The sequence below is a fragment of the Camelus dromedarius genome, chromosome 8, assembly GCF_036321535.1.
Source record: "Camelus dromedarius isolate mCamDro1 chromosome 8, mCamDro1.pat, whole genome shotgun sequence".
NCBI lineage: Eukaryota > Metazoa > Chordata > Mammalia > Artiodactyla > Camelidae > Camelus > Camelus dromedarius.
In genome coordinates, this window is record NC_087443.1 from 82000089 (window position 1) to 82013243 (window position 13155).

Below are 13155 nucleotides of genomic sequence, written 5' to 3' on the forward strand. Positions count from 1 at the left end.
CCAGTGACGAGGGCCAGCTGGGGTCAGGGGTCGCCGGCCCAGCGGCCGGTGTCCTCTCTCTGCCTCCCCACCTTCTCCCCGCCAGCCTCCCCACTCCTAGCCACTTCCGGGGCGGCCTTGCTGGATTGCAATCGATTTTGGCTCAAATACACTCCTCACATTTCTGATAGGCCTCCCCGTCTCTTAATGCTGCCCTCCACCTGCTGTCCTCACGAGCGTCGGGGAATTGTGCAGACCCCTCCCCGACTCGACTTGGCCCAGAGGGGAGAAGCAAGAGCAGCTGGCACCGGCTGCGTCGCCTGAGACACACGCACAGCCTAAGGGGTGAGAGCTGCGTCTTATCCGGTGGGCGTAGAGCTGTGTCTTATCCGGTGGGCGTAGAGCTGTGTCTTATCCGGTGGGCGTTTCCCAGGACCGGAGCCCCTCGGGCCCGGGACGACGGCCTCTCGATCGCTCTGGGGGACGGCTCTGCAGAGGCTGGGAGGAGCCAGGGTATGTGGGAGTTCTTACCACAAAGACCAGGCAGTCAGAACATCAAAAGATGACTGTTAATTGAAGAAAACCAGATGTCCCAAGTTAAGGAATGTAGCACTTTTCTGTGTAGGGCAAGGTGCAAACGTCAGGGCTCACTGACATCATCCCCTAGACGTGCACCTGCGCTGTCTGGGGCCCGTGTCCTGTGGGTTCCCAGCCTGCGTGCCCTCTGCTCGCTGTCGGGGCGGCCATGGTGGCTGATGACTTGATGGTCACAGCGTCCCTTGTGTGCTGGTGTGGCTTATAGTATTTTCTGTTCACAATTGGTAATGAGTTCCTTTCTCAGTCCTACCACGCCTTGGGGAAAAACAAAAGAAGAAGACACAGCACCCAATTATCTCCAAGAACGCAAGCTCAAGAGAGGAGAAAAGGGCCCGCCTGCACTGTTGGCTTCTTCCAAGTAAATGAAAATCATTGTGAGGACAAACTGCACCTTGATGTCCTCGAGGGGTCTGTGGGCTTCAGGACCCCCGCAGGCCGGCCACACTCTGACCCCTGAGTAAGGACCTTGGGAGATGGGTGTCTGAGGGCTTCTCATTCAAGCCTTCATTCCCCCTGCACAGCACCCTTTTAATAATGGATGTCCGTGAACAAGGGAGGAAACGGTCTTACCGCCCCCGAACACAGCTCATCTTTACAGGTCAGTGGGATGCGCACCTAGGCTGCTTCTGTCCCAGCGTCAGCTGACTCGCGTTGACTCTGCGGGACGCACGTGTTATCCTACGTGAGAGGGCGGGTTAACTGTGCCAACCTCTCAGTCTTAGCAGACTCCTACCGGCTTTGCAAGAGCAATCTTTCCCGCATCTCCGAGCACTGTTCAGAATGCTGAGCCCACTTTTATGATACAGCCTTCTCAAGTTCCATTCAAATGCCTCTGGATCTGACAAACAACGCGGGCTGATGTCTGTCATCTGTGTCAGCCCCACGTGAGGTGGAATCGAAAAGATTATTGCAAACGCAGTAAAACACCCCACGAAAGTAAAACCCTCTTTCAGGGGATGAAGCCCCATCGCCTGGCCTTCCAGCCGAGCTCTGCAGGCCAGTCAGGGAGAGCTCCCTGCCTCGAGCTCCAGTGACGCCAACGTGACGTAACCCACGTGCTCAGGGAGTGGCGCTTCCCCGACACAGCAGCTGGTAAAAAATGTGTGAGATCGCATCGGAAAGGATGCTTTCCGAAAATGCTAAGTGCTCTCCCCTGACCGTGGGGGAGAGGAGCTCTGCGGGGCACCGCCAGAAGCGGCTGCCCCTCCGCCAAGCACCCGCTCTGCCTGCAGCCCAAAGGAACCCTTCCCCGCCCACACGTGCGCTTTCCTGGAACCCAAGCACCCAGTCAAACGCAGGACGCTGGATTCCATCCAAAGCTCTGGCCGGAGCCTGTGAGATGGAAGAACCCTTTCTCTCGCGCTACCTCTGGTCTCAGGTGGCGTCCATAAGACCTTTGGAACAAAATTACATGCTGGAGAGAAAGTTTCGAGGGGCTGATGGATAAAACCTTTCTCTGGGTTAGTAACGTTACGTGGTGCCAAAGGAGAGCCAGAGCCGACCCCTTGGGAGGATCGTTTCTGCAGGAAGCACCATAAAGATGTAATTGCTAAATTCTGAAGCGGGGAACGCGACTCCTTAAAAATCAGTTGCGAACATAACCAGGAAATATGTGCCTTCCTCGCGCATTCACTGGGAACGTATAGTTTAGATTAAACAGGACGGGTGCAAAGGGCCCGCCCTTAGTTACTTGTTGTGGCCTCCAGTTTGCGCTTGTGGGGAGGGTCTTCGATGATCCTGTTGAGGTCCCCGCGGTTCCGCAGGTCCACAGGCTTCTCCCAGACTGACAGCTGCATCGTCGGGTTGAAGAAGAAAACTCGGTCGTCGCCCGTCCACACCACACACCTGTGCGAGTTGAGAAACTCCTCTTAGTTCCCTCAGCGACATTCAGAAAAAATTGGTCAGCATGCGCCCTAACTCAAGAAGCCTCCGGGGTCAAAATCCACACATTTGCAAAGATTTTTTACACCCAGACTGAATAACGGTGATGTCTGGCATCTTAGGGTGATTTCCAGATGTTTCTCGTGTGTTACCTCATTTGATTCGCAAGCGGACACTGTTCTGACCACCCTTTTACCTGTAAGGACACCGAAGTTCAGAGAAGCGAGCGGCTTCACGGGCCCCAGGAAGCCTGAGCCCTTCCCTGCACGCCACCTCCCTCCTTTTAGAGGAATTCGCGCCCTGGCCCCGGGTCCAGGGGCTGAGCGACACCGGGAGTGGCTCCCAGTCAACCTCCCCTGCCGGGCACTGCCCGTGCGGCAAGGTTCATGGGCCACGGAGGTAGACACAGGCCCACAGCTCACCCCTCACCAGCAGAGAGACAGCAAAGGGGCTGCTTGAATTAGCGACCTCGCCCTGGCGTCCTGGCTCATTTCTAGAGCAAACAATTAAGCTTCGTATTTTGACACATAGTGAAAGGAATAACATACAATTTGAAGACCTCGTATCTTTGAAAGGTTATCAGAGAGGAGAAAAGATTACAAAGGGGAAAAAAGCAAAGAAAAGAAAACCAAAAGAAAGGAAAGGGGCCCTTCCTAAGGAATACGGGTCTGCAACGTGGGAGCCAGCACAGGGCTGGGGTCTGGCCTCCGTGCTTCCCAGCAAACATGGTCACTGGGCGGCCCTCCGGCCGTGGCTGTGTCCCCGGTCAGTCTTGCAGTGGTGCAGACGGATGGGCTCTGTCGGACACCAAGGCCTGTTTCTGGTCTGAGCTTTCCAGAAGGTTTCCCTCGGGCAAGGCCTCTCCCCTCCCTGGACCTCAGCTTCCCACAGTGACCACCGAGGGCCCTGAAAGCTTCAGGCCTGTCCTCGGGCTCCCCAGAAGCTGCGGGAATGGTCAGGACACCCACAGGGGCTGGACCCCCCGGCCTTTGATGTCTCTTGGAGACAAATCGGGGGCACTCCTGGGCCCTGCCCGGGCTCCCAGCAGCCGGCCCCTACGTCACCAGGCAGACATGCGTGGCTGTTTGCCCTCTGTCTGGATCCACGTCCGCACAGACCACTCTGCTTCACACACAGAATGTCCTTCCCACCCCTGGTCTCCACACTCAGCCCCGCCAGCCACTTTCCACCGGCCGGATGGAGGGCTTGGGGGCTGGGCCTCCGGTGCTGGAAACTGCAGACCAGGTCCCTTTGCAGAGATGACCTTGGGATGGTCTGTCTGATTTACTGCCCAGACAGACCGGTTCATGGGAGTGGTAGACAGAATAATGGCCCCAAAGAGGTGCCCATCTGACTCCCCAGGGCCTCTGAGTGTTGCCTGACGTGGCAAAGTGGACCTTGCACCTGGGACTAAGGTAATATCCTGAGACGGGGGGAGTACCCTGGACTGTCCAGGTGGGTTCAGTGCAATCACAAGGGTCCTCAGAAGAGGAGGGGAAGGCAGGAGGGTGGAGTCAGAGAAGGAAATGTCAGGACAGAAGGAGAAGTGAGACAGACAGACAGACACACACACACGTACACACACAGGGTTGGGGGAGAGAGATCAGAAGATGCTCCACTGCTGGCCTTGAACTTGGAAGAAGGGGCTCAGGGATGTAGGCGCCTCTAGAAGCCAGAAAAGGGGAGGAGAAGATTCTCCCGGAGCCTCTGGAAGGAGCCAGCCCCGCCCACACCGTGGTTCAGCCCCGTGAGACCGGTGTTGGATTCTAACCTCCAGCACCGTGAGATGACAAACCCCTGTTGCTGAAGCCTCTGAGTTTGTCGTGGACAAGTCGGTGGGCTCCCTCGTGGCCCCTCTGGGTCCTGGGTGCCAGCATCAGGGCCCGCAGCCAGCCAGCAGCGACCCAAACCCCAGCACTGGGCCTGCAGCTTTGGCCACAGCTGGCCTGGTCATCCACTTGGAGGACCGTGACCTGCCTTCTTGGCTTACGCACCCTCCAGCTCCAGACCTGCCCTTGACCTTCAGGTGACCTTGGGAGCTGCCCTCACCCTCTGTGGCCTCAGCGCCATCACTGGTGAAGGCGGGGGTTGGGGTGAGACTAGTGTGACTCTAACACACTCCTCGCTGCGGGGAAATCAAGGCAAGACATGCGGGCTCCACATTTGTTAGAGGCCGGACGGTGCCACAGGGGTGCAGCCTGGGCCCCGGCTGGGGGCTACAGGCCTAGGAGCGATGCTGGCAAACTGGACAAGGTCCCTGCCCGGTGGATTGGGCCCTCCTTAGCGAGCCTGGGCGGGGGACAGGTAACCCCTCAGGGCCTGGAGGAGAGTGCCTGCCTTTCAGTGCAGAGCTGGGCTGGGATAAGAGGCTTTTGTCAACTGTAAAGCTGGAGGTAATTATGCTGTGCCATAAATTATGTAGCATTCTGCCACTGCGTGAGCTCTGTCACAGAATTCCGGGCTTGCAGGGACCATAAGCCCTGCCGGGGCACGTGCCCCTTCCCTCTCACACGTGGCTCCGGTGATGAGTGCTTCCTGGTGGGTCTGGGGGCTGCGTTCCCTGGCAATGCTCAGTGCATGCTCCCGGCCCCACACTTGGCCCACCTGCACTCTTTGGGGAGCATGGGGTTGGGGGGTGGGGGTGGTCTCCTGTCTGGAACGTTGAAGCCCCCAGCTAGGTCAGAGCACAGGCGATGCCGAGCGAGAGGCAAGCAGACTGGCAGCTGCAGGGTTGACGGCAGGCTCTCCCTCCCACGTTGAGTGCATCTAGCCGGGCTCGTCTGGTGCACGTGAGCAGCTGGCCACTGGCCACATGCAGGTTCAGAAGTCTTCTGTGGCTGGGCTGTGGCTGGAAAATAAGCCCCAAGGCCGAAGCTCCTGGCAGGTATCAGGTAAAATCTGTAACAGTCTGGCTTGGATTTTTTTTTTATGATGTTTGACTGTGCTTGGCCTGAGTGGAAAATTCCAGAAGCATCTTTGGCTCCCTGCATCCCTGTCTATCCACTTAAGATTTAAGAGCTGCTATGTGAACCCCAGGACCCCTGACCTCACCTGTGGGACAATGAACTTCTGCTGGTCCAGCTGCAGTGGATACACCTGGCAGGAACCACTGTCCCAGCAGGAGGACCTCCGGCCCCCACCGCCCTCCACACACACACACCAGCGATCTGGGCATCGCACCCCAGCCCCTAGTGGCCTCACCCCCATGGCTCACTGACCTGCTCCCTCCTCTAGACTCCTGGAGGGAGGGCCCACTCAACTGGGGGTCCAGGGTGGAGACTCTGGGCAGTGAAGTCACAGCCGTGGGCCTCAGTGTCCTCCTGGACAGAAGATTGGTGGACTAGCATGATTTCTGAAGTCCCTTCCAACTCTTATTTAACTAGCTTCTGTTCTTTTCTCCTGAGTTTCCAGTTTGGTCCAGGACCCCAGTCATCGTCATGCTGGTGCCCCTCCCCGCGTGTCAGCCTTACGGGCAGGGGAGTCCACCCCCAGCTCCCTGAGCTGGGCTGTCCTGGGCTCACAGCTGCATGTTCTCTGGATAATTGTGCTCAGCTGGTCACTGCGTCACCTGGAGACCCCCCACTGGCAGCTGCCCTGGACAGCCTGGTAGGGTTCATGGTCCAAGGCACTCGGGGCATAGCCTCCAGCTGAGACCCCATCCTGCTCAGCCCTGCCTTCCCACGCCTGCTTTCCTGGAAAGCCCCCTCAGTGACCCACAGGCACCTCGAGCCCTGTCCAAGGTGCTGCTTCTGCAGAGCCCGACTCAGGACAGACCCCAACGCAGAGGACGGACTCTGGGGAGACTTTCCAGTAGTGAGACAGCAGCTGGGGTCTGTGCAGGGACACTTGCCCCCACCACCTCCCTCTTCCCTAAAGATCTGCACCTCAGGTTTTTACAGATGGGTCCTGGTCCCCCCAAACCCGGCACTGCCTTCGCTGTGGCAGCTGCAGGACCCAGGGAGTGATGTGCTCACTGAGGAAGCACCGTCACGGAGGATCCACGGATGTGGAAAAGTCAGGGGTGTGTAAATCCATGCCGGGGGGTAGGGGTATTTCAGTGAGAATTCCTGAGGTGCCACATCCTTGGAACACAGAGGAGGGCAGCTACCGGGAAAGGGTTATGCACCCGAGGGCACAGACAGGGAGCAGAGGCAGCCCGGGCCAGCTCCTAACAAGGGGCCTCAGTGCACCCCAGCCCCTCCCACCGGCTCTGGGGGTGCATCATAGTGTCTCAGTGCAGAGGTCCCGTTGGGCCTGAGAAGGTTCTGGTCAGGGGAGGGGGCGGGGACGGGGGATAAGAAGCAGCTGAACGTAGGAGAGCGAAGACGTCCACTGCCCAGTGAAGAGCGGCAGGACTGCAGGGTCCGTCCAGGCTGCTGCTGACGGCGCCACGGCCACCTGTCCTGCAGCTGGGCCGAGCGCAGGCCGGCGGGTCTGGGCAGGTGTCCCTCCCTGAAGAAGTGGGTACACGCAGACACTGGGGAGCACAGGCTCCAAGAGTCCCCTGATGTGAGGCCCCAGGTGTCCTTTGTCAGGTGCACTCAGGTCTTTATCTCCCTGAGTTCCTGGGTAGCTTTCCCTCTGGCTCCAAGCCTGGCTGTTAACTCAAGAAAGAAGCTTTACATTTGTGGATTTACTTGGGCCAGTTGTCCCCAGATGTTGAGTGGGTCTGGGCTGAACATTTGCTGCCTTGGGGATACACTGTAAGTGCCTGGGGATGCGTCCACGGATGCCCACACCACATCCTCATTGTGGGGATGGGCCTGGACCGCAGCAAAGTGTAGGAAACAGTCACACCTCGCTATTTCCACCACCCACCGAGCCTCTCGAGCCAGGGAAGAATGGAGCTAATTAGGGACTTAATAAGGGATCATTGCCCAGGGGACAGTAGAGTGACAACAGTTAACACGGCACACGCTTACATCCCGGCTACAAAGAACCAGTTCCTGTGCCATAGGGACACGTGCGGAACTGAACCAAAAAGCTGGCAGCAGGGTAAATAAACATGATTTCCCAAGAGAAACCTGCCCATCCACTTGTTACGGCTGGTCTCAACTAGGCCAAGCCAGCTGTAACATGCAAAATTAATTTTATGTATCGTTTTATGCACAATTTAAGTAATACATATACCTTCCCCTTCTTTAATCACACTGATAAGTCCTGGATGGCTGCCACGTTCCTCCTTCTCTCTGACTGTCCTCGCTTCCCAGAGGGTATCATTAGAGCACAGGAGTAGTGAAGTTGGCTACGAAACAGCCTCACTTAGCGGCCCTGATACACGACGATCTGGACTGCAGCAAATGGAGCCTGGGAGTGCTGGCGAGGGGACCGTCCTGCAGAAGGACTCCCGGTCACCTTCGCACAGCGAGCCCCAGCGTTCATGGGCTCTATAAGACGGAAGACATTTCTGCTTCTCTCTCCAAGCATCCACATTGTTCCAGTGGGGAGAGGGGTACGTGCCTCCCCTGCTCCCACCACACCCACACAGGAACCCGCCTGGGTCCTCTCTCCACCTGCTGTTTGCTCCTGCGTGCCCCGTCCCAGGAGGAGTGTCCTGTCGGCAGGACATTCACTGGGTCGCATGCCCAGGGCGGGGGTCTCTGAACTGAAAACCAGCACCTGTGTGCCCTTTGCTCTCCTTCCCCCTCCTGGTTCTGCCCACCTTTGTCTCCGGGAAGGGGCTGACCCGGCAGGGTTGGGTGAGGCAGCCTGGAGACACGAAGGTTCAGGCAAGAGAGGATCGAAACCTCACTCCTGCTCTCGCTCTTGTGACATCATGATTTACATTCAGAAATAAATATTCGGTCTCCATCCCCATTTCTAAACAGGCTCCCCAAACCCTTCCTAACTGAGGAGGGAAGAGCAGCCAAGGTGGAAGGAGCGCCTTCTATCACTCACATCCCAGGCCCCTCCCATCGCACCTGAGTCTACTTCGATGGGGGGACTCTGGGAAGGTGCCGAGGATGGGGCTGGTTACCAGGGAACCAAGCCTGTGACTAGAGGATGCGGACAGCCTCTGGGGAGGGGGGGGGGCTGGAGGCTGAGCCCGTCAACCAGCTCACACCAGTCAGAATGGCATCAGCAAAAGTCTCATGTAATAAGCGCTGGAGAGGCTGTGGAGAAACGGGAGCCCTCCTACAGGGCTGGTGGGAATGCAGTCTGTCGCAGCCATCATGGAAAACAGTACGGACGTTCCTTAAAAACCTGAAAATAGATTTACCATATGATCCAGCAATGCCACTCCTGGGCATATACCCAGAGGGAAGTCTAATTCAAAAAGATATATGCACCCCAATGTTCATTAGCACTCTATTTACAACAGCCAAGACATGGAAGCAAACTAAATGCCCATCAACAGATGACTGGATAAAGCAGATGTGGTATATTTATACAATGGAATACTACTCAGCCATAAAAAGGATAATGCCATTTGCAGCAAAATGGATGGACCTAGAGATTATCATACAAAGTGAAGTAAGTCAGACAAACACAAACATCATATAATATCACTTACATGTGGAATCTTAAAAAAAAAAAGACACAAATGAATGTATTTATAAAACAGAAACAGACTCACAGACACAGAAAACAATCATGGTTACCAAAGAGGAAAGGGGATGGAGGAGGATAAATTGGGGGTATGGGATTAGCAGATACTAACTGCTATATATAAAATAGATAAACAACAAGGTCCTACTGTAGAGCACAGGGAACTGTATTCAATTTCCTGTCATAAACCACAATGGAAAAGAATCTGGAAAAGAATCCGTGTATGTACACGTATGACAGAGTCACGCTGCTGTACACCTGAAACTAACGCTGTAAGTCAACTGCACTTCAACAACGATAAATAATAAATAAAGGACTTGGGTTTTGCTATTAACACATCACTGACATAAACCTTGTACTGCATTAATCTTGATTTTGTGGAAAAAGATATAATCCTAAAGCCAGTGGTTCGATTTTATGAAAACTGCTCATTATTTATAAATCCATAGTCTTAAATAATTTAAAACGGTAATGAATCATTGGTGATGGCCTTTTTTTGTCATTTGAGCCAAAAGCTCATGGGTCTTACACTTCATTTAGCAATTACTTTTGATGTTTTCCCATGTCTTCAATAATTTCCAGAAAAACATTTTAAGTATCTCCCAATAATACAATAGTTTAATTCCGCCCAAATTGCCATTTGGGTCAAAAGCCAAACTATTAAATATAAAGAAGAAGAAGAAACAGAAATTCTTTAAGAGACTTAAACGATGCTATGCTAGTATTAACACACCTGAAAACAGGAGCAGATTTGAAAAAAAGAATAATTCAAATTACGCTGCAACCCTTGCTAGGACGCAAGTCCAGGCTCCCCGTTCCGAGGCGGAGAGGGTGCTCCTCGTGTGGAAGTTCATGTGCAGACTTCGTTTTCTTTTTCCTTCTGAAAATACTGCGTCTCAGTTAATGGCATCCTCACAGCTCCCCTGAGGCGTGAAGCTGAACGAGTTCTGGAGAGCAGAGGCGGCTAAAGAAATTGTTCTGGACTCTGAAACTGTATCCAGTGGTTACACCGCCCAGGCCGTGAGATGAGAGCGGGCAGGCGGCTCTCTCCCTTTCTCGTGTGTCGTCGGGGCGCTGATTGCACATCCTGAAGCGCTTCGTGCTGCCTTAATGCTCTCAAGGAGGCTACGCGTCCGGCCATCTCTCTTGGCAATTAGAGCAGCGGAGAGAGTCGCAGCGAGTTAAGAACAGCTCCGGATACACCCCGCTTCTCAGGGCTCTCCATGTGCGCGCACTTAGATGTCCTGCCCAGAACGGCTCTTACAGAGAACCTCCCTCATCACGTCTAAACCAACCGACACGTCCCTACACCTCCCAGTGTGTTTTCCAAAATGCCAACAGTATAACTTTTAGAAGCAAGTTTCTCCCCGACAAATACACGCATCTGACTTGAGGCCTCAGCTCACCCTGCTGTCTTCTCGAACATTCAATTTCTAAGCCCCGATTTGTTAAAAAGCATAACCACAATGGAAACAGTAGCCAAAAATACGAGTTTGACTTCTATGTTACAGTCTTTGAATCGATTGCCAAACTTTGACTTCCTTTTTGTGCTTCCTGCTGCCCCTACACGGCCCCTCGGTGACCAGGAGTCCTCCCCGAGCCTGTGTCAGCCCAGCCGGCTCGGCCCGCCCCACCTGCACTGCATCGTCTGGAAGCCTCTGGAAGCCTCTAGGAATTCCCAGTCTTCTTAGGAGAATGTTGCTCTGAGGCTGAGGCCGAGGATCTGTGGGCAAAGTGTCTCACGCCCGGATCTGACCTGGGCCGGCAGCCTTCCCTCCGGGGGGTCAGCCCCTGAGGCGGGAGCGAGCTGGCCCTTGACGGGTGGGGGGCGTCCGTGGAGAGGACGCACCATCCAGGCAGGAACAAGGACACGAGGGGCTGGGACATGGGCAGGGTGCCCCGGGCTTCCGGCCGTGAGAACGAAGAGACCCACTTGGTGGAGTCCCCCGAGGGCCCTGGCGGTCCCCACCCCCCGCCCCACTGACAGTGCCTGCAGGACCCTGGCTCGCGTCTTAGAGACCCGGCCGCTTCTCCGCAGCCTCTCCACCTCGCTTTCACCTGAAACACCCGCCCCCGTGAGTCCCTGCTCATCAGGGAGTTAAAGGCACCCAGCGCCCCTGGAACATTCTCCGTCTGGGTGAGGACACCCTTACCTGCGGATGGCCGACTCAAGCGCCCTAAGCTGTGGGTAAGTGGCCGGCAGGGACGGCAGATGGAGGAGCCAGCATCCTGGCCTCCCTGCGCCTCCGGTGGGTCTCTCTGCGCTTTATCTCCTGAGAACCTGGCTGACCCCGGATACGGGCTGACGCCTAGCCAACCCGGGAGCGGGGTCATGGTGGGCGATCTGCACTCCCTGTGTGCGAGAGGCACAGCTCCCGGGGCGGACGGGCTCTCCCTGGGGGCAGACCGCAGTCGGCACGAGGCGTGTCCTTACCGGGGCTTCCGCTTGTGCAATGCCGACGTGAATGTGAGGTCAGCCCACGTGGCAGGCAGCCTCTCCCCAGTCAGAGGGGAGCTGCAGGAGGAGCCGGGTCCAGCGCTGCCCCCGCACCCCTGCACCCTGTGAGGTCCGGGGTCCCTCCTCCACTTCTCAGGGGGCGCAGAGCCTCCCTCCCAGGTGTGGCCGGTCTTTGAACGCTTGCATCCTTAACCTGGTGACTGCTCAGCAAGGCCGGGCAGCCCTCCCTCAGGTGGAACTGAGTCAGGGAGGCAGGGAGAGAGGGGAGCAGAGGTGCAAAATGATGCCGGGTCCAGCCAGCGGGCGTAATTCCCACTCACAAAGTGCACACGGGGCGTGGGCACGCCTGTGGGCACGACCGCTCTCCTGCAGTGTGCAAGCACGTGTCACCTGCCTTCCCTGACCTGCTGCCGCTGAGTCAGGAGGGGACGGCTCCCGCACAGCTGCCGCTCGGGGCTGCTTAATAATTTACAGGCAGAGACCCACACGGAGCAGGAGCGGAAGCCGGGACAGTGCAATTTCATATCTCCCGAAGCACTCTGCACTTAACGGCATTATCAAGGAATGAAAATGCGGCTTCCACAATTAGAAGGCGCTTGTGCTCAAGGTCACGTCTTCACCTCATTGCAATCCCCCAAGCGCAGCACTGCGGACGCAGAGTAACAGGGCCACACCTGCGCTGGGTTTATCCCAACCCCCTGAATATGACTTGTTGTAAAGTGTGTTTGCTTTCGAAACACACGTGAGAGGGTCTGGTCACAGAAGACCCCAGACGGCATTTGTGGCATCATAAAAATGCACATTGTTTGTTTTGTCCCCAGTCAGTTCCTGGCACCAAGCTCCGGAGGCTCTTGGAATCAGTTGAGTGACTGGAGGATCTTTTTATCCATAAGGAGCCCCTCTGACCACACGCGTGTTCACGCTGATGAGGTGACTCTTGGGGGCGGGGGGCTGGTCACAGAGGGACCCACCACGTGATTAGAGGGAGGGTTTTTGGCCCTGCCCCTGACCTCCAGGAGGGGACAGGGCTGCTGTGGGATGAAATGTCCATAAAACCCTATCTGGGTTCGAGAACGTCCTGGCTGGTGACCACATTGATGTCCTGGGAGGGGGGTGGCCCCAGGAAGGCGCGGAGGCTCTGAGGCTCTTCCACGCGCTTGCCCCATACCGCCTCTTCCATCCGGCCGGCCCTGTGCTGTGTCCTTCAGAATAAAACTGTCATCACACGTAAATCACTGTCCTAAGTTCTGTGAGTCATTCTAGCAAATTATCGAACCTGAGGGGAGGTCACGGGGATGCCAGAATTTGTGGTCAGCCAGGCAGAGGTGCCAGCGGCCCGGGGACCCCAGCTGCAGATGGGCCTGAAGCAGGGGCAGGGTTGTGGACTGAGCCCGTAGCCCGCGGGGTCGGGGCGAACTCCAGGGGTTGGCGTCAGAACTGAACTGAATCACGGGACACTCGGTAACTGCTGGGATTGGAGAACGGGTGTTGTTGGAAATACTATGACACTGAGCCTCAGCACGAGGAGTCCCTTCTCCGTGAGACGTCTCCAGTGTGCAGAGCATTTCAGCTGAAGGCAGAGGGCAGGAGGCCACCGGGTGCTGGCGACACGGACCACTGGCCAGACAGAGAAAGTCTCTCCAGTTAAGAGCCCGGTGTCCCACAGTAATCAGGTGACCAGGGTGTGCAGA

The 13155-nt window shown here is 56.1% G+C and overlaps 1 protein-coding gene across 1 annotated transcript in view; it reads right to left on the reverse strand.

Annotated features, from left to right (window-relative positions):
- Positions 1 to 13155, reverse strand: part of TCERG1L (transcription elongation regulator 1 like) — a 172353-nt gene that overhangs the window by 38004 nt on the left and 121194 nt on the right. Inside the window, exon 7 of the mRNA XM_064488626.1 lies at positions 2267 to 2421. Coding sequence (XP_064344696.1) covers positions 2267 to 2421 — 155 coding nt within the window. The remainder of the gene's footprint in view (positions 1 to 2266; positions 2422 to 13155) is intronic.